This window comes from Oncorhynchus keta, chromosome 10 (assembly GCF_023373465.1).
Source record: "Oncorhynchus keta strain PuntledgeMale-10-30-2019 chromosome 10, Oket_V2, whole genome shotgun sequence".
Lineage (NCBI taxonomy): Eukaryota > Metazoa > Chordata > Actinopteri > Salmoniformes > Salmonidae > Oncorhynchus > Oncorhynchus keta.
Window position 1 is genome coordinate 49,133,840 of NC_068430.1, and position 22,376 is coordinate 49,156,215.

Below are 22,376 nucleotides of genomic sequence, written 5' to 3' on the forward strand. Positions count from 1 at the left end.
TGTTTGGTTGAGAGTCAAGCGGAGGTCTATAGTCTATAGATCATTCACGCTCGGCACAAAATGAATTATAGGCATCTTCAGTCCACCTCCTAATAAGCCATTAGGCCGGAAGAAGTGCATCAGTCGGAGGGTTGACGGTGTGAGATGAAGCGACACGCTGGGATCTGAAGTTGCCACGTCCCTCATCGTCACCTGGTGGACATTAATAACGGGTCTCCACCTGAGGAGTGTACCCACAATTTGCCTCTGAGTGAATATGGGCCATATTGCGAATTAGCAAATTAAATCTATTTCGCTCCAAAGTCTTGAAATCGAGGAGGTGTGAGAGAAAGACTGAGATTGTCAAACAAAATCAAGGCTCCAGTCGAAGTTGAGGTTTTCGGGAAAAGTGTTACATCGTTGAGTGTAGTGTTGCCTTCAGTACACTGACTTTTAACATAATATCAACAAAATCTCCATATTCTATGCAGTGAGTATCATAAGTATTCACCCCCCTTGGATTTCTTCACATTTGATTGTGTTACAAAGTGTGATTAAAATGTAAAAGTATTTTTCTTTGTCAAAGTCTAAACAAAAAACTCTAATATCAAAGTGGAAGAAACAGAGGTTTTCGAAAAGCTCCCTGGTCTTTGTATACATGTAGTTGAATCTTACAGATGAGGAAGTGGTAGTCATTCAAAAATCGTGTCAACCCCTATTATTTCACAGTCAGTCCGTGTAATTTATGTGATTTTTTTTTCAGCCAAATGTTATTCCTGAACTAGTTTAGGCTTGCCTAAACAAAGGCGTGAATACTTAATTTTATTCATTTGTAAAACTTTCTTTTCACTTTGACATTATGGAGTATTTTGTGTAGATCATTGACAAAATGACAATTACATATATTTAAATCCCTTTGTAACGCAACAAAATGTGAAAATGTATGTTACAAAATGTAGATATGAAATATCAATGTGTGCTTTGAGTTTCCCCCGTGGCCTTGGTGTGCCACTCAAGCGCTGCTGGCTGCCAACACTCAAACTAGCCAGGCTGGCAGACAAGCGAGCGGGCAGGGCCCCGGAGCATATATGAGGCCCATCACTGACCCCCTTCACCCCCACACTCCATGCCCCGCACGGGCACTAACATACCCCTACTCCCACCCTCCTCTCAACTCTCTCGCCTCCTCACCTTACCTCTGGCCAGTCCTCAGCACAGCTGCCACACCTGCCATATCCGATCCAATCTCCTCTTCCTCCCTCTCTGCCTCCCCCTCACTCCCTCCACCCTGCCCCCGTGACGTCTCTCTGACAGGTAAACACGGCGGCCGCCAATTCAGAAAACACATGTTCCTTTCTGCTGCACTTCACACAGCCCAACGAGCCCAGTACACAGAGGGGTTACAGTACGGTGCTACAGAGCCGTGGCCAGCAGAATCTTTGTTCCACTTCACCTCAGCTCTGCCCCCACTGTCTCCCTCCCTCCTTCCTCATCCTTCCCTCTTCATCCCCCTCTGTCTCCTTCCTGGCTGGCTCTGATATGATGAAAACAGGCAGCCTCTTCCACACGAATGCAAACACCCAAGGAGCGCTATGTGTTTATTGGTTGCGACTCTCATCTGTGTGCACTCAAACCTCTCAAACAGTATCAGGTCATCTTCAGTGGACATGAAACACACCACAATCATGTGACTGTTCGAACATTGGGACCAACACCTTCTGGATGGAATACATACTATGTTGCATTAATAAAAGAGCCTGAACTGAGTTGAGATTCAGCACTGCATAGCCTTCTGTACATAGAGATCTCCCCCCTTGTCCACACTGTTCTCAGGTCAGCCTCTACAGGACAATCCAAAGTGACGGGGCAATCTGTAACTGGTTCGAGAGCTGTCGGCTCCCAGCCCAAGAACCATCCTCTTCCTGTCTTAAAGCCGGTACAGAGATGCATTACAAACTCTTCTTCCAGCGGACCGTAACAATTCCTGTGCATTCTCACAGTTTCCTCCAGGAGGGCTCTGTTCATTGCCTTAGCCTTTGACAGTGTTAATGTGTGGTAGAGTGGTGAATAATGGGGGGTGGAACGGATTGTGTCTGTCAGCTAGAATTGGGTGCATTCTATCAGGGAAGAAGCGGTGTGGAAAGGAGTGGGTCTTCTGAGGCAGGGGTCCGGGAGTGTGTGTGTGGGGGGGGGGTTGCATGGATCATTTTGACCTAGCTAAATTGTTTCTGGGTACAGAGAGGGATGGCTGCTGACAAAGGACCACACACAGACGCATAAAACACACACACAGAGGCACATGTCATGCCCAAGAAGCTGGTGTTTGGAGGATATATTGGCCAAGGTGTTAGGATCGAGACAAAGTTCTTCCACAAGATATAGTCCGGAAACAAATCTAGGATTGCTACCTAAGCCGGCTGGTCGTTCGTTCTATTGTTTTGGTTGTCAGAGACACGACCCAGTCATTCAGTCTCTTTGTTCTGTATCTATGGACGCGACACAGTCGTTCATTCTAAATGTTCCATTGCCATACTGGCTGGGAACATTCTTATCCCTTGCTTGCTAGCTAGCCAGCTATGGCTAACTTAGTCATGTCAAACAGTGCAGAAAGAATAACAACAGTAGCTGCATTTGTGTAAGCTGTTTTCTAGTGACATTTATTTGGATACATCCATAACAATGAGCTAATGAGGCATGATTTCGCCTGGCATATAAGATATGCTCTTTTGTTAGGACACTGTTATTCAGAGTAGCTAGCCAAAAACACAGCTAACACAATAAATGACGCAGGAAAGACTGCAAACTAGCTGCGTTCCGTTGGACTTTTATTCAATTTACATTTCTTTGTATATATCCATAAAAATGATGTCGGCTGATTCATGATTTCGACTGACTGAAAATGCTGTCTGCCTCTCTCTCTCGTCCTGACTCCCAACCCCTAGACGTTCATTAATATGTGACAGTTGGAGATCAAGTTTGAATATTGAAACAATGCTGCAAATGTCGGAGAGACAGACAGTAAGGTTTATACAAATCTCTGCTGTTGAAAACTAAATGTTAGTCTAAAAGAAATTTGAGATGATTTCTTGATTCCTTTTATAGTGAAGATTTTTAACTTCCCTGCCTGGGCTGGTGAGACAGTGGATTGCGCAGTGAGATGCAACAGAGTAAATAGGCATTTTAATGTCATAGATTTAGCCAGTGGTAACTTGTGGAATAGACACTGGCTGGAATGCACTTTTAACCAATCACTATTCAGGATTAGACCAACGCGTTGTGTAAAGACTAGCAAACTAGCTCAAACACACACAGCTACAGCAGCAACAAACAAAAAGACTAATGACCAAGATGCAGATAGAGACACGCATTTTGTCTGCAGATTCACACACAGACACACTCCCACACATTTTCAACCTGCATAAACTTTAAAAGGTCAGAGAAGGCTGCAACTGTCTCTATTCAAATATGTTCCCTTTGTCTTTTTTGCTTCCCTGCCTCTCTAAATTACTTTTAGCATTTTACACCTTGAGAAAGCCCTGACAAAGTCCTTTTCCTGTTCATCGGCACTATTGAGAATGAAAGTAGTGTGTCTCGTAGCAGTGGGAATGAGCAAGAGTGGGAAAGCAGTGGGTAATGAGGGGGAGAGAGCATGGGAAATAGAGAAGCGAGTGAGAGATGAATAGAGGCTAAATGTAGAGAGAGAATTCAAAGAAAAGCAGAAAAAGAGAATACGAGAAAGAGATGCGTGAAGAAATAAGGAGAGAAGAGAAGAAAAAAACACTAACAGTGCTGGAGCATTTGCGCCAGATCAGTGGTGCCTCCCCACTGTGTCGGCACTCCCACACAGAGCTCCATCATCTCTCTCACCTGGAGAACAGAGAGTTTCACGGCTGCTCATCTGCTCACCTCAATTACCAATTCCCCCATCAGGGCCTCACAGGGACCATGGCCTGCACACACATACACACACACGCACAAGCAATCAGGGACACACGCTCAAGTACGTACAGAAATAGTCACATACTGTACACACCAGGGGTTGGAACTTAAATGATTTTCCAATCATTCATTGTTTTTGAATTCCATTCCACTGTTCCGAACAGAAAAATAAAGTTCAGAACCATTTCAAACCAAAAAAGTACCGGTTTATATTGCTCCTTATTAAATATCTGAAAACATTTGTATTTTTTCTTTTTTTTTAAACATTTAGCTTAATATTAAATTACTTCACCAATCAGTGTGGTTAGAGCAGCTTGCTATGGAGCAGGTATGCAATTACATTTTTATTGGAAAGTCGTTGGGATAGGGTTTCCTGAATTTCCTCCTGACTGATGTGCCCAAAGTTAACCTCCTGTTACTCAGGCCCAGAAGCCATGATATGAATATAATTGTTAGCATTGGATAGAAACACTTTGACGTTTCTAAAACGATTAAAACAATGTCTGAGACGATAAAATAATTGATATGACAGGCGAAAATCCTAAGAAAAACCAACCGCAAATCTGTTTTTTGAGGTCCCAGGCTTAAAATGGAAACCTTTGTTCCTATGCTCCCAGATTGCAATTCCTATGGCTTCCAGTAGATGCACTTACTCATTTTACTTTCCTATTGAACATACTACTTCCGTATTTAATATGATCGTTTATTTACTTTTTAGGGTACCTGAGGATTAAAATGAAACATCGTTTGACTTGTTTGGAAGAAGTTTAGCGCTAGCTTTTTGGACTACATGGCCGCATGTTGAATGAGTGGATTACTGAAATCGATGGCGCCAACTAAGCAGACTTTTTGGAAGATAAAGAATAATTTTATCTAACAAAATGACCATTCATGTTGTAGCAAACAGAGTATTTTCAAAAGTAAGTGATTTATTTAATCGATATTTGTGGTTTTGTGAAGCCTGTGCTGGTTGAAAAATATGTTGATGTGGGGCGCCGTCCTCAGACAATCGCATGGTATGCTTTCGCTGTAAAGCCTATTGTAAATCGGACAATGCAGTTAGATTAACAAGAATTTAAGCCTTTAAATTATGTAAGATACTTGTATGTTCATGCATGTTTAATATTACGATTATTTATCTGAATTGCGCGTCCTCCAATTTCACAGGATGTTGTCGACAAATGTCCCACTAGAGGGATGCCTATCCCTATTAAGATCTAATGGTATTTTGCCTAGACAACATGCTTTAATCATAATGAAGGACAAACACACACTGTGCTGCCAGTCACAGTGTAGGGCGGGAGATGCAGCTGATCTTTTGCGGGTGAGGAGAGTGTGAGAGAGGACGGAAGAAGCATGCCTTGAAGCGCTGGGCATCTTATCTTAAAATAGAGGCCTTCAGTCAGGACAAAGATACAGCGGTAGGCAGGCAGGTAGAGGTGCGTTGGTGTTTTAAAGATGGTGATATTTAGAAATATATAGCCCATATAAAGATCTGACTTCAAAATGACAGCATTGAAAAGAAAAAGCCTCTCATCAGACAAAACCTGTCTTAACCAATAAGATACAGGCGGGGTACCAGGCTCAGATACAGTCTCTCCTTGAGTTACCCAAAGTGAACTAACTACAAAATCCCCAAACGGGCACTTAAATATATTTGGCCACCTATATTCTGCACCTATCCTGGCATATATATCTATGCAAGCTAACAGCCAATTTATCCTTGCTCCAGCAATGCCATCTGGAGGCTCTGTGTGGAGTGTTTGACGGAATTGTGGAGCATTCGGTGGCCAAATCGAGCTCTGTACAGCATCACCGTGTGCCTCCCAAATTCTGTAACAATACAGACGGCTCCCTATATCTCCGCATTGACATTTGTGACTCACAACCTGGATTCGGTCTTTTGTAGCAAAATGTGGTTATTTTTCTTATTTTTTTACATTGGATAAAAGTAGAGACTCAGAGCTACAAATTGTATATCATACACAGCATTTTTGAAGAATAATGGGAAAGTAAGTATACTTTGAAAGTTGATACACTTGCAAACTCACTTTTGAGAAAAGGGCCTTTGAATATTTGGTACCCACTGGAGAGCTCTCCTTTGTCTACACCCATTCAGCATTGTTCACACCCTCTTAAGCCAGCCTCACCCATCTCTTTAAGGATTCACATGAGGTCATGTGCTAAACAGTGAGTAGTGAAGTAAAGATTAAGACTAAAAGTCGTAGTAGTCTACAATAAGGAAAAATTCCAGGTAAAAAGAAAGTGTCCAGATAAAAATATTTTATAAATATTAGATGATGCTTACCCAGACACACTTGTCTAAATTGATGGTTTATGTGAAATAAATGCTATAACCCCCAGCCATATCCAGTGGTGGGAAAAGTACTAAATTGTGACACTAGTATAAATCATTTCAAATTCCTTATATTAAACCAGATGGCACAATTCTTGCAAAAGGGGGGGGCACCTCATACCCACGGTGAAATATGGTGATGGGTCAGTGATGTTTTGGGGCTGTTTTAAATCCAGAGGTCCAGGGGCACTGGTTAAGATTGATGGCCTAATGAATTCCACCAAGTATCAGGCAATTTGAGTGACAGTCTGGTTGCCTCTGCCAGAAGGCTGAGACTTTGCCGTACGTGTACTTTCCAACAAGACAATGACCCAAAACATACCTCAAGATCCACGTACCACAAGATCCACACAGAAATGGTTCTGTGACAACAAAATCAATGTTCTGACATGGCCATCACAGCCGCCGGACATTAATCCAATCAAAAACCTATGGGCGGAGTTGAAGAGGGCAGTTGATAAGCGCAAACCCAATAATGTGAAGGATCTTGAAAGGATCAGCATAGAGGAATGTTCCAAAACCCCTCCAAATGTGCTCCTTAACTTTGTCAATCATTACAGGAAAAGACTCCATGCTGTTATCCTTGACAGGGGTAGTTGCACTAAATACTAAATGAGGAGTGCCAATAATTATGAAACCTTGCTTTTTGTGAAATGTATTTTGTATTAAATAATTGTGTGATTTTGGTTGGTTCTATTTAAACATGAATTCTATTGAAACATGAAGCGTAGTATTTCTCACATGTTGGTATTTAGAGTTTCTCTCTATAATTATATTGTTTATATATATTTGTTTATTGTTTGTGCATTGTCAGTCAGGGGTGCCAGTAATTTTGATGCCCACTCTATCACATAGTATTCCATATATAAGTTAAGCTGAGTGAGGTGCACTTGTAAAGTACATAAACTGATGCATGCGCCATATATTTATGTGGATGCGCCATATATTTATGTGGATGGGTCTCCACAGAAGGTGTAAACAGTACAACTACAGTGAGGGAAAAAAAGTATTTGATCCCCTGCTGATTTTGTACGTTTGCCCACCGACAAAGAATTGATCAGTCTATAATTTTAATGGTAGGTTTATTTGAACAGTGAGAGACAGGATAACAACAAAAAAATCCAGAAAAAAGTTTTGTATTGTATAAATTGATTTGCATTTTAATGAGGGAAATAAGTATTTGACCCCTCTGCAAAACATGACTTACTTGGTGGCAAAACCCTTGTTGGCAATCACAGAGGTCAGACATTTCTTGCGGTTGGCCACCAGGTTTGCACACATCTCAGGAGGGATTTTGTCCCACTCCTCTTTGCAGATCTTCTCCAAGTCATTAAGGTGTCGAGGCTGACGTTTGGCAACTCGAACCTTCAGCACCCTCCACAGATTTTCTATGGGATTAAGATCTGGAGACTGGCTAGGCCACTCCAGGACCTTAATAATGTGCTTCTTCTTGAGCCACTCCTTTGTTGCCTTGGCCGTGTGTTTTGGGTCATTGTCATGCTGGAATACCCATCCACGACCCATTTTCAATGTCCTGGCTGAGGGAACGAGGTTCTCACCCAAGATTCGACGGTACATGGCCCGTCTATCATCCCTTTGATGCGGTGAAGTTGTCCTGTCCCCTAAGCAGAAAAACACCCGCAAAGCATAATTTTTCCACCTCCATGTTTGACGGTGGGGATGGTGTTCTTGGGGTCCTAGGCAGCATTCCTCCTCCTCCAAACACGGCGAGTTGAGTTGATGCCAAAGAGTTTGACCACAACACTTTCACCCAGTTGTCCTAGGAACATGTATATGTGCTTTCTTGAGCAGGGGGACTTTAAGGCGCTGCACGATTTCAATCCTTTACGGTGTAGTGTGTTACCAATTGTTTTCTTGGTGACTATGGTCCCAGCTGCCTTGAGATTAGAGATCGACCGATTAGGATTTTTCAACGCCGATACCGATTATTGGAGGACAAAAAAAGCCGATACTGATTAATCTGCCAATGTATTTTATTTATTTGTAATAATGACAATTACAACAATACTGAATAAAAACTTATTTGAACTTAATATAATATATCAATAAAATCAATTTTGCCTCAAATAAATAAATAATGTAATAATGCAAAAACAAAGTGTTGGAAAAGAAAGTAATAGTGCAAAATGTGCCATATAAGAAAGCTAACGTTTAAGTTCCTTGCTCAGAACATGAGAACATATGAAAGCTGCTGGTTCCTTTTAACATGAGTCTTCAATATTCCCAGGTAAGTTTTAGGTTGTAGTTATTATAGGAATTATAAGACCATTTCTCTCTATACCATTTGTATTTCATATACTTTTGACTAATGGATGTTTTTATAGGCACTTTAGTATTGCCAGTGTAACAGTATAGCTTCCGTACCGCTCCTACCTGGGCTCGAACCAGGAACACAACAACAACAGCCACCCTCAAAGCAGTGTTACCCATGCAGAGCAAGGGGAACAACTACTCCAAGTCTCAGAGCGAGTGACATTTGAAACGCTATTAGCGCGCACCCCGCTAACTAGCTAGTCATTTCACATCACATCGTTACACCAGCCTAATCTCGGGAGTTGATAGGCTTGAAGTCATAAACAGCAGAGCTGCTTGCAAAACGCACGAAAGTGCTGTTTGAATGAATGCTTATGAACCCACCATCGCTTAGTCAGACTGCTCTATCAAATCATAGACTTAATTATAACATAATAACACACAGAAATGCGAGCCATAGGTTAATTAATACATTAATATGGTCGAATCCGGAAACTATCATCTCGAAAACAATACATTTATCTTTGTGAAATACGGAACCGTTACGTATTTTATCTAATGGGTGGCATCCATCAGTCTAAATATTCCTGTTACATTGCACAACCTTCAATGTTATGTCATAATTACGTAAAATTCTGGCAAATTAGTTCGGTATGAGCCAGGCGGCCCAAATAGTTGCATATACCATGACACTGCGTGCAACGAACGCAAGAGAAGTGACACAATTTCACCTGCTTAATATTGCCTGCTAACCTGGATTTATTTTAGCTAAATATGCAGGTTTAAAAATACATACTTCTGTGTATTGTTTTCAAGAAAGGCATTGGTGTTTATGGTTAGGTATACGTTAGAGCAAGGACAGTCCTTTTTCACAAATGCGCACTGCATCGATTATATGCAACGCAGGACACGCTAGATAAACTAGTAATATCATCAACCATGTGTAGTTATAACTAGTGATTATGATTTATTACGTTTAATGCTAGCTAGCAACTTACCTTGGCTTCTGACTGCATTTGCGTAACTGCTCCTCGTGAGGCAAGAGCGTTGAACTAGTTAACCGTTAGGTTGCAAGATTGAATCCCTGAGCTGACAAGGTGAAAATCTGTTGTTCTGCCCCTGAACAAGGCAGTTAACCCACTGTTCCTAGGCCATTATTGAAAATAAGAATGTGTTCTTAACTGACTTGCCTAGTTAAATAAAGATTAAATAAAGGTGTAAAAAATATTTAGGTCTACAATCTTGTCCCTGACATCCTTGGAGAGCTATTTGGTCTTGGCCATGGTGGAGAGTTTGGAATCTGATTGATTGATTGCTTCTGTGGACAGGTGTCTTTTATACAGGTAACAAACTGAGATTAGGAGCACTCCCTTTAAGAGTGTGCTCCTAATCTCAGCTCGTTACCTGTATAAAAGACACCTGGGAGCTAGAAATCTTTCTGATTGAGAGGGGGCCAAATACTTATTTCCCTCATTAAAATGCAAATCAATTTATAACATTTTTGACATGCGTTTTTCTGGATTTTGTTGTTGTTATTCTGTCTCTCGCTGTTCAAATAAACCCAAATCAACCATTATTATGGAACTGGGATTCATGGGAGTGCATTCTGGTGAAAACAAATTTGTGCACAGAATTTGAGCGAAATAAGCTTTTTTTGTGTGCATGGAACAGTTCTGGAATGTTTTATTTCAGCTCATGAAACACGGCACATAGACACACTACATGTGGCGTTTCTTTTTTTTGTCCAGTAAACAGTGCATTCGGAAAGTAATCAGGCCCTTGACTTTTCCCACATTTTGTTACGTTACAGCTTTAATCTAAAATGGATTAAAAATATATATATTCTCAATCTACACACAATACCCTATAATGACAAAGCGAAAACAATTGTAGATTTTTTTTCAAATGTATAAAAAAACAAAAACAGAAATGCCTTATTTACATAAGTACTCAGACCTTTTGCTACGAGACTCTAAATTGAGCTCAGGTGCATTCTGCTTCCATTGATCATCATTGAGATGTTTCTACAACTTGATTGTAGTCCACCTGTGGTAAATTCAATTGGTTGGACATGATTTGGGAAGGCACACACCTGTCCATATAAGGTCTCAGTGTCTGACAGTGCATGTCAGAGCAAAAACCATGCCATGAGGTCGAAGGAACTGTCCATAGAGTGCTGTGACAGGATCGTGTCGAGGCACAGCTCTGGGGAAGGGTACCAAAGAAATTCTGCAGCATTGAAGGTCCCCAAGTACACAGTGGCCTCCATCATTCTTAAATGAAAGATGTTGGGAACCACCTAGACTCTTCCTAGAGCTGGCTGCCCGGCCAAACTGAGCAATCGGGGGAGAAGGGCCTTGGTCAGGGAGGTGACCAAGGACCTGATGGTCAGACGGAAGACACTCCTCAGTAAAAGGAACATGACAGCCCACTTGGAATTTGGCAAAAAGGCACCTAATGTACTCAGACCATGAGGAACAATATTCTCTGGTCTGATGAAACTAAGATTGAACTCTTTGGCCTGAATGTGTCATGTCTGGAGGAAACCTGGCACTATCCCTACGGTGAAGCATGGTGGTGGCAGCATCATGCTGTGGTGATGTTTTTCAGTTGCAGGGAGTGGGTGACAGGATAGTAAGGATCGAGGGAAAGATAAACAGAGCAAAGTACAAAGAGATCCTTAATGACAACCTGCTCCAGAATGCTCAGGAACTCAGACTGGGGCGAAGATTCACCTTCCAACAGGACAGTGACCCTAAGCACACAGCCAAGTCAACACAGGAGCGGCTTTGGGACAAGTCTCAATGTCCTTGAGTGTCCCAGCCTGAGCCTAGACTTGAAACCGATCAAACATCTCTGGAGAGACCTGGAAAAAAATCTGTGCAGCGACTCTTCCCATCCAACCTGACAGAGCTTGAGAGGATCTGCAGAGAAGAATGGGAGAAACTCCCAAAATACAGGTGTGCCAAGCTTGTACTATCATACCCAAGAAGACCCGAGGCTGTCTTATGTAACCAAACCAAACGTAACATATCATACTAATTTGAGTGTCCCAGATGTACTTTTACTATGTTACTTCTAGTCGATGAGACCAGGCTGCATTGACAAACATTGACACAATGAAAAAAATAGTGTGCACGAATTGTTGGGAGTCAGTGCGCAACAGAGAGATTGAGAGAGATGTTCCTATAACGCATCTTCGCCACACACCCCTCCCTTTATTCTAATCTCGACATTTAGAATTATGCTCAAGACACATTCCTCACACATAAGCAGTAACATCATAAACATTGTCAGGATGTAACAGTGGTCATTTTCCTTTCAACTGATATCACTACGGTTCAGTATTTCTAACCACCCCCCTTAAACACATACACTACCCAAACTAATGGACAGCAAGGCAGAATGGCTCATTCCAAATGAGCACTGGGTAACATTATTAACCTGTTCCCATGGTTTTAAAATAACGGTTCTGTTCCGGAACAGATTAGATCACTTTAGTTTCAGGTTCGGGATCTGTTCCTCAAATGTTTTCATTATTTTCCGGTTTTCGGTTTTGTTCCCTGAACCGCTTCCAACCCTTGATACACACACATTAAAAGTCACATACAGACACAGCTGCACACACAAATACAGTCACACAAATTCACACACTTGCACACACACACAGTCTCTCTGATACATACAGTACACACAGAAACAGCAAGACACACACACAGTCTCTCTCATACACACACACAGGGTTGATCTGATTAGCTGTCACTTTATCAAATGAAGTGTCTTTCTTCCATATGCTCCCTATGCTACCCACTGGGCTAATAATTATTATGGAAAATTGCTCCCACATAACCCCCCCGCCCCCCTTTCCCAGAGAAGCCTCTTCTTCCTGCACATTTTTAACATCTCAATTATCATTATCTTTGATTTGAGCTTGAGCTCCCAAGGAGTATTAATTAGAGAGACACTCGGTTTTTTTCACCCTCTGGTAACGTGTAGGTTTTATCATCTCATCCTGATTGATGTCTTCAGTGAATAAGGAGAAGTACTGGCATAGAGTGAGGCAGCTTCCCAAATGGCACCCTATTCCCTATATCAGGGCTCTCCAACCCTGTTTCTGTAGGTTTACACTCCAACCCCAGTTGAAACTAACCTCATTCAGCTTATCAACCAGCTAAGTATTAGAATCAGGTAGGCTAGATTAGGGTTGGAGTTAAAACCTACAGGATGGTTTTGAGAGCCCTGCCATACACAGTGTACTACTTTTAACTAGACCCTTAAGGTCCCTGGTCAAAATGAGTGCACTATATAGGGAATAGGATGCCATTTGGGATGCAAACGGAGAGACTGGGGGAATCAGGAAGTGTGACCTTCTGAAGCCGACTGGGCGAAAGAAGATGGCAGGCCTTATGGAGGCAGGTGATACACAGTGAACTCATTGACGGTTGCATGGGAAATCCATTTGGTTCTCGTTTTCCACATTGTGTGGTGGCACTTGATGGATTCAATAGCCTACACATAGACAATGGGAATGTACAGTAGGTGCCATCATCAAAGGGTCAAAAAAATTAACCCAATGTACAGCATTGAAAGATTAGCAGTAAAAGCCCACACACTATCCTTGAACTAGGAGTATAGCTCTTCATTCTTCGCTAGTTCAAAGGAACCCAGGAAGACTAAAGGTAGCAGTCGCTAAGGTGTCAGCTAATGGGGATCCAAATGGGGACCCAAATAAGCACATCAACACAATAGAACAACAGATACACAGTATAGACACATATACCACATTGTTCCACTCACCAGCACACTTGGTCCGGGTGATGAGCGGAGGTCCTGGAGGTCCTGTGCCCCCCTCGCCGGGCCGTGTCAGCAGAACCTTGATCTCGTACTCCACGTCGGGGTCCAAATGCCAAAGCTTGTAGGTGGGGGCGTCCACGATGTGGGTCTCGGCCCAGTTGCCTGTAGTGGTGCGGTACTCCACCTCCTTCAGGATGATGGGGCCATCCCCGATGATAGAGTTGGCGTTGGGCTTGAGCCACAGGTAGGTAGCACCCACCGCCAGGAGCTCCGGAGGGGCTATAGGTGTGGGGGGAGCTGAGGTGGCAGAGAGAGAAGACCATGGACATTAGAATATAGGCCTAGGTCAGTGATTTCCAAACTGATGTGGTTACATGGTTAAGTTCACTGGATTGTGTGCGGGAAAAGTTTGGAAACCTTTGGGATAGGATGAATGAATTGGCAGCATTATTTTTTCAGTTATGAAGGAATGCCATGGAACATTTAAACTCGTTAATATCAAACACTTTTTCACAAAATTAAATTAAAACCAAGCAGACTTGAGTGGGACCCACCCTTCTGCCAGAGCTAAATCGTAACCCAACTAAACTGATTGCCTGCGGAAGCATCACATCCAATGAGGTTAAGTGCCTCACCCTTTCCTATATGCTTTTCTGTGTGCTACCCTGCTCTCCACTCAACCAGCGCAGCCCTGATGCCCTGTGACACTATCCACAGGAGAAGGCATGGGCTTCCAGTGCATTGACCGGTTCCGTATCTCTCTTTCCTTCCTCTCGACAGGGAGGAAAAAGAAAGGAGAGAGAAAGACAGTGAAAGAGAGAGAGATAAACAGAGAGGGAAACAGAGAAGGAGAGAGAGAGGAGTAAAAGCAGAGGATTGGGTAATAATCCTCATCTAAGCATGGGAGACTGCCCATGAAGGTACCGAGCCATGCGTAGCAGTGGCGGACCCAGTCCCCTATTAGAGGGTGTTGCTCAGTGTGTGTTCCCATGTAATCAACTAAGCCAGATTACCAGGCCACATTTAGCTCCTCTGTGGTTGGAGAGAGTGTAAACTGGAGCCAGAGACTGAAGAAGCTGCAGCTATCTTGAGGTGATACTCAGGGAGAGTTTACTAAATCTAATGACTAAAGATGAATTAGGTAATACTTGATTTGAAATGTACAGTGTCCATATAAGGACACCCTCAGAGTTGCCTAAGGCTGTCCTAATGTAGACACCGTAGAAGTGAAGGTTAAGAAAGACCACATAGAGGTTCAGAACTTGGGCTAGGAGTTTTTCCCTGACTATGTGACCCTCTGGGCCCTCATTATAATGATCAACGAACGTTAATACCCCCCTCTTGCGTAGGGTGACAGAAAGCGTTCAAACGTCCTAACAATAATGCTATCATCTTGCGGTTTAAATCTGCTGTTGTAATGGATCATGACCATTTTGTTAATGTTTGCCAGTGAGTTATGGAAGAATAATGGTCCACACTCTAAAGCAAGGTCTGGTTTTAAGAGCAGCGTCTATCAAACTTTGTCGGAGGCACATTACAATATGCATTCTGTTTGCATTCTTGAGAGTAAATGCTTCATCTATCATCAGGCTCCTCTTCATCTCGGGGAAGTGGTGTCTCCAGAAGGTGCAGAATGATTATTAAAGCAATGCTTTCCCCCCTGTTCCATTAATAAACGTGCAATACTTCATATAATTTTGTACGAGCATAGACCCGTGTCAGCACAACCTATCAGCAGTCTTCTCAACGCCACTTCTCATTGGCTGGGGATATTTGAACACCGCCGCGGCATGGCCCAACAGAGAAGCACATACGTTCGAGACTGATTTCTGAGGAAAATGTGCCATCCAGGTAAGCCATCATTACGAATGGGAGAGTGAACAGGGAACAGGTGAGGCAATGTTTACAGGCAGGTAAAAGCAAATATTATGCTATGCTTTATTTTGATTGTGCATGAGAACGTATCTGTTGAAATAAAAGTAGACGGATAGGTACATGAGTAAAAGGCAAAAAACATCCCACTTAGAAACATGGAAATTCTATTGATATAGTATGATTTAGCCAAAGTCGAAGTAACCCAGGCTTTAAGTGTCAGTGAACAAATAAAGAAACATAACAAAAGCTCAAATCAAAAAAGCCTGGCTTTGCCCTTTTTCCCCCTCGCTGTGTTTTAAATGCATTCATATTTAGAAGCTTGCCTCATGTATCTCCACAGGAAGAAAGCTGAGAGCACTCAATCACTCACCCCCCCTCCGTCTCACTCTCTCATCCACTCATGCAAAGAGGAAAGAACCATCTACCACCCTGAGACACACAACCTGGGAGCAATGATCCCATAGAGGGGATTGGGTCTGTGAGAGCATACACAATCTTACTCACAAAAATCACATCCATAAACTTACTCACTCCATCACACACAGAGAAACCAACACACACACATACAGTAAATTCTCCATCACACACACACACACACACACACACACACACACACACACAAACAATCTCTATCCAACACACACACCCTCTCTGTTCGACACGCTTCCTCCTTCCATCTGATTACTAATCAGTGACGGCGGTCTCTGGGCCTTGTACTGCAAGGCGATGAGTGAATAATTGCCCCTATTTTCGACAGCTGCCGTCCCTCCGAGTCATTCACACAGGAGGCCTGGGACTACCATTACCACCACCATCATCAGCACCAGCAGTGGACCCTAAAGCAGATGCTGGCTGCCAAAATGGAAATAAGTCCCAGACTTTATTGTGCGTTTTCCTCTATGATTTTATTCATGTACAGTGCATTCAGAAAGTATTCAGACCCACTCCCTTTTTCAAAATGTTGTTATTGAGCTCAGGGACATCCTGTTTCCATTGATCATCCTTGAGATGTTTCTACAGCTTGATTGGATTCCACATGTGGTAAATTCAATTGATTGGACATGATTTGGAAAGGCACACACCTGTCTATATAAGGTCCCAAAATTGAGATTGCATGTCAGAGCAAAAACCAAGCCAAGAGGTTGAAGGAATTGTCCGTAGAGCTCCGAGACAGGATCGTGTCGAGGCACAGATCTGGGGAAGGGTATCTAAATATTTCTGCAGCATTGAAGGTCCCCAAGAAAACAGTGGCCTCCATCATTCTTAAGTACAAGTTTGGAACCACCAAGACTCTTCCTAGAGCTGGCCGCCTTGCCAAACTGAGCAATCGGGGGAGAAGGGCCTTGGTCAGGGAGGTGGCCAAGAACCCGATAGTCAGTCTGACAGAACTACAGAGCTACAGATGGGAGAACCTTCCAGAAGGATAACAATCTCTGCAGCACTCCACGAATGAGGCCTTTATGGTAGAGTGGCCAGACGGAAGCCACTGCTCAGTAAAACGCACGACAGCCCTCTTGGAGTTTGCCAAAAGGCAACTAAAGAACTCTCAGATCATGAGAAACAAGATTCTCTGGTCTGATGGAACGAAGATTGAATTCTTTAGCCTGAATGCCAAGCATCACATCTGAAGGAAACCTGAAATCATCCCTATAGTGAAGCATGTTGGTGGCAGCAGCATCATGCTGTGGGGATGTTTTTCAGCTGCAGGGACTGGGAGACTAGGCAATATCGAGGGAAAGAAGAATGGAGCAAAGTACAGAGAAAACCTCCTCCAGAGCACTCAGGGCTTCAGACTGGGTCGAAGGTTCACCTTCGGACAATGGAGAATGACCCTAAGGACAGAGTCAAGACAACGCAGGATTGGCTTTGGACGAAACCGATCAAGCATCTCTTTAGAGACCTGAAAATAGCTGTGCAGCAACACTCCCCATCCAACCATACAGTGCTTGAGAGGATCTGCAGAGAAGAATGGGAGAAACTCTCCAAGTACAAGCTTGTAGCGTCATACCCAAGAAGACTCGAGGCTGTAATCGCTGCCAAAGGTGCTTCAAGAAAGTACTGAGTAAAGGGTATGAATACTTATGTAGATGTTGTATTGACTTTTTTTAAATGCATATTTGCAAAAAATATGGGGTATTGTGTATAGATTGATGAGGGGAAAAAACAATTGAAAATATTTTAGCATAAGGCTGTAACGCAAAAAAATGTGGTAAAAGTCAAGGGGTCTGAATACTTTCTGAATGCACTGTACATGCATGTCTTTTTCATGTTTGTGTGATTGTTTTAAAATTGTTCAATTAATACACTAAAAAGCATCCCAAAAGGCATCCTATTGGCACCCCAAATGGCCTGCCTTATAAGGCTCTGGTCAAAAGTAAGGCACTTTGTGGAACAAATGTTGCAAATTAGGACACAAATGCTGCCTCTTGGGGGAGGGAGCGACAACAATCTAGACAACAATTTAGATGTCAGTGCTCTTGTATCTGGTCTTGTACCTGGCCTTTTTATTCATTTTGTAGGTTGTTTTGGGCATATCAGAGTTGTATAAGGTGAGTGAGAGTTGAAATAATATGAGTAGAGAAAGTAATTTGATCAAAAAGCTTAAATTAGAATATTGGGGCCCATTGTCTGAAGTCTGGAAGGTGTAATGGTATTCTGCATGCTCACTTTACCCCAAACATTACCCGTGTTACTGTGCCTCCAGGACCCAACTGTATCTCTGCATCTCCATGTGATATGTCCTGTAACAACAGCCACAAGAATATGTAGGGCACAGAGGCATGACCTGGATTTACAACAACTTCAACAATCTCAGCGAGCCAAAGAAAGAAAAGATGTAGATGACAAAAGATGCCATCTGAACTCAAGGAGGCTTTTTATTCCTAAGAAGGAAAATCCTCAGGACATAGACTAAGAGGAATACTTGAAAGCAGTGTTTCCCCTTTGAAATAACAAAACATGTGGAGAGTGGGAGGGAGACAGAGAGACGAAACGGCCGTGTGACTGTTGTAGTCTATCAAAGCAACAAGTCAGGTGTTGCATGCTATCAGGCCAAATGCCCTTATCGTAGGCACTCTGCTAAATTCACTGCCATTTCCTGGTGTTGATAGTTTTGTAGTGTGAGCTAGCCACGCCGTGGCTATCAGTGCATGCTTTGGCGCATGCAGGGCGAGACCAGGGCCCTGTAATTTCCCCTAGTCTTTATCACCTGGCACTCCATGGGGAGTTTTTAAATCGGGGGACAATCACACGGTATCAGATCAGGCCCTGGTGGGCACAGGAGGGAAGGTAGCTGGAAATGGGGAGGAAAAACTATAAGGGAAAATGGGAATTTGTAGCTGTGAGACATTCATTACCTAAATCTGTTTTTACCTTGCACTTGCAAAAAAGAGAGAGGGAGAGAGGGAGGGAGTGATGGAGAAAAGTGAGGAGATGCACGCTGAAACGTCATTAGCCCAAACTACCAGCCTCCTAGGTCCCAGCATCATTATCAGCACAAACCTATTTCTCAGCCCCCTGAATTCAGCAGAGGCACACCGATAGCCCCAAATGCTTTCATGTGCAGTGCACTGAAGGGAACGCCACGCCACCCAGGAGTGGGCCCTCGGAGAGTTCTGCTGATTAAATCAATTTATTTAATGATTTTTTTCAGGGACCGGCTCCCTCCACCTTTATTGAGAGCTGATAACATCTTGAGGATCTGAGCAGGAGTCATTTAAGGTTGTGTAACAACAAGCCATTAGGAATCGTAATATATTTCGTATATCTCTCTAGTATCTGCATGTTTTGCACTGGTATCATAGTATACCTCGAGGCCCATCTTTTCCTAGCATTGCTTTGAATGTATTAAAAACATTTTATTTATACATCTTATATCAGTAGTGCCACAATTTCACCTATGTGGAAGACACATGGATTCTCATCTCCATTCTAGGGTGATTGGATATGTATTTGGGGGACCACATTGTATTGTATATATAGCTCCCCACGGCTAATGTATTCTTGCCTTTGTTGCCTGTGCCTGTGATGTTACTTTCCAGTGCATGCCCACAAAGAATGCTTTAATCAAAAGGCAAGGCAACACAAAGGCCAGGGTGGAAAATATATCTGAGTGAGGATATACAATGATATAGTCAGTGAGTGAGAGAGTGAGAGTGAGTGAGTGAGAATGCATTTACTTGCACACAACATGAGTGAGGCCCAGGTAGAGAGCCAATGAAAGACATATCCCAGGGGGAGATGTCTCCCCCACAGGAGCCATGGTAATGAAACCTCGATCCCCACGGCTCAAAGGAAACACAGCGCTGTGGACACCTGGGCCTGCAATGCCAACTCCAAAAACACATACACGCGTGCGCAGACAAACACAGACACACTCCAAACCCATCTCTGTTCACTTTATGACACATCCACACACAGTCACTCTCTGATCCCAGAAGAAAAAGAAGTGAGACGTACTCCCTCTTGGCATAGGGGCAGCAGGGTAGCCTAGTGGTTAGAGCGTTGGGCTAGTAACCGAAAGGTTGCAAGTTCGAATCCCTGAGCTAACAAGGGGATTATGTCATACTGCCCCCAAACCTGGCAGTTAAACACCTAGTCCTAGGCTGTCATTGAAAATAAGAATTTGTTCTTAACTGACTTGCCTAGTTAAGTAAAATAAATAGGGGTGAAAATATAGCAGATATTATTCAAATATCTTCCATTAAAAGTTGCAGCTTGCATGATGCTGCAGAATTCTATGGCACGTTATTTAAGTGTGAACCACCATTAATGCTAGTTTGACACCAGAGGGCATCTTTGAGAAGCATTTGATAGCCTTCAATAGTGGCTGTACTAGAAAATGTTAATCTTTTTTTGTAAGGGACTGATTTTAAGAAATTTTGCTTAATTCATTTGATTAATATTATGGTGTTTCTATTCCAAGAATAGAAACACCATAACATGACGGTACAACGTGAAGGTTGGGAGTAGGCTACAGTACTGGGCTATTTAGTTAAAGAATCCCCGTGTTGTGCGACCACACAGAAAACCGGGGTTCAATTCCCTGACGGGGAGGAAGGAGTAGGCTGTCCTTGTAAATAAGAATTTGTTCTTAACTGACTTGCCAAGTTAAATAAAGGTTACACTAAGAGCATAACATTTCTACACCCTAATTTTCTAATTCTAGTCTAACCAATACCCAAAGGTTCAGTGAAAATAAAAATCTCATTCATTTATCAAGACCAACGGTGCTAAAATAGTTGTAGGCTATTGCTTCAAATCCTATTGCTTCTACCTTCATTATGTTCTTTAAAAAAACAAGACCTACACCACTTTTAACAGCACATTACTCAACACTAGTGAGACTCGAGTCGCCTACAGTAGGCCTACAGTATATTGAGAAAATGATGTGACTCTCCGCCAAAAATTGGAGGATATTTCTGTAATTCAGTGATATTTATTCCCACAGTAATTCATTATGGATCCATAACTAAATAAACATCAGCATTTTGAAAGATTATTTTTATCATTATTTTATTAACGAAAGCATAAAGATGCCATTATTAGTTACATTGTTTTAGATTAAACGGGCAGACTGGCACTGAAGAACAGAAAAGCGGGAACGTTTCCCTCGTCAATCCCATTGTGCGCCACCCGGGAGCCATTACCAATATGACCAATATATATTGTCCTGCTAATAACAGGGTTAATAATATATCTGTTAGAATATCAAACAGGCTTTTATATAATTCTAAATTAATAATAATAAATCGCTTTGTTTAAAAAATGACATTTTGGAGATGATTTCGTTTTCAAATAGCGTAAAATGAGCGAGAAAAAGGCCATTCTTGAACATGGGGTGAGACATTGTTACTCATTTGTAAATAAAGCCACTTTGTTATTTACAATGATTTATTTCTGTTTTTAGAGGGATAGAAACCAAGAAACTACAGTTATCTCATGGGTCTCCAAGTCAAGGCCGGCAGAGGGATTGAACCAGCATCTGTAGCAACACAGGATGCAGTGTCTTAAACCATTGCACCACCCAGGCGCTGTATAACATAACTGGTCGGGAGTCGCCTACAGTACTACAGTAAGAGCAAAATAATCCTAACAAAATAGAATAATAAAAACCTTAGTGTAACAACAGTTTTAGTAATACTGAAGTTGTGCACAATTATCAGTTTCTATTTAGGTTTATGTCATCCATTCTTTGTCAGTAGAACCCAAAAGCATAACCAGTGTTCTAACTTCCCCTTGCGCTGGTCTGGAGCAATGAAGTGGTGACGTACTAAACCACAAATTACTCTTAGTGGAGCAACCACTGTATATCAGCTGTTTTGAAGTAGTTACTGTTTGGTCGGTACTGCTGGAGGGGAAAAAGACTATAGGAAATAAATAAGCATGCACACACACACACACACACAACCTCCCCCACCCCCCACCACACACACCCAACCTCCCCTACCACACACACCCAACCCCTACCACACACACCCAACTCCTACCACACACACGCACAAACCACGACACACACAAACACAACCTCCCCACCCACCACACACACACACACACACACACACACACACACACACACACACACACACACACACACACACACACACACACACACACACACACACACACACACACACACACACACACACACACACACACACACACACACACATAAATAAACTGGCAAATAACTGTTTGAAGTGCTAACTCTCGGCTGGCTGCTTATCTCCTCTGAAGTATTATGGCTCTCTAATCCATCTCTGTAACTCAGCCTCTTCACAGGCTGCTTCCTGCCTCAGCGCACCGCAGCACAGCCCCAAATCCTCTGGTAATGCTGTCTTCCTGGGCTGTCTCCTTGGAGATAACGTAGGCCTCCCCATTTCGCCATCATACCATGACAGCTTCCCTCTCTCTCTCCTGCTTCCCTAGTCCCCCCACTATCACTGTTATAGTGGATGCCCACCGCGGGCCCCTCCTCCAGTGTCCCTCTGCTTCTCTGTAGGGGCCCCATATACTCACACCGAGGGGCCAGACTGATCATCCGGTTGCACTAGATAAGCTATGGTGGACTCAAAGGGAGGTATGAGTGCTATATCATGGACCAAGGGAGGAATTTGATTGTGTGACTGTTTGTCACCTACTTCTGAGCCAGGGAGAAAGA

The 22,376-nt window shown here is 42.8% G+C and overlaps 1 protein-coding gene across 11 annotated transcripts in view; it reads right to left on the bottom strand.

Annotated features, from left to right (window-relative positions):
- The window catches only part of ptprt (protein tyrosine phosphatase receptor type T), a 394,370-nt gene that overhangs the window by 206,822 nt on the left and 165,172 nt on the right, over positions 1-22,376 (bottom strand). For all 11 annotated transcript variants that reach the window (XM_035778500.2, XM_052527246.1, XM_035778501.2 and 8 more), the window contains exon 7: positions 13,346-13,639. In XM_035778500.2, coding sequence (XP_035634393.1) covers positions 13,346-13,639 — 294 coding nt within the window. The remainder of the gene's footprint in view (positions 1-13,345; positions 13,640-22,376) is intronic.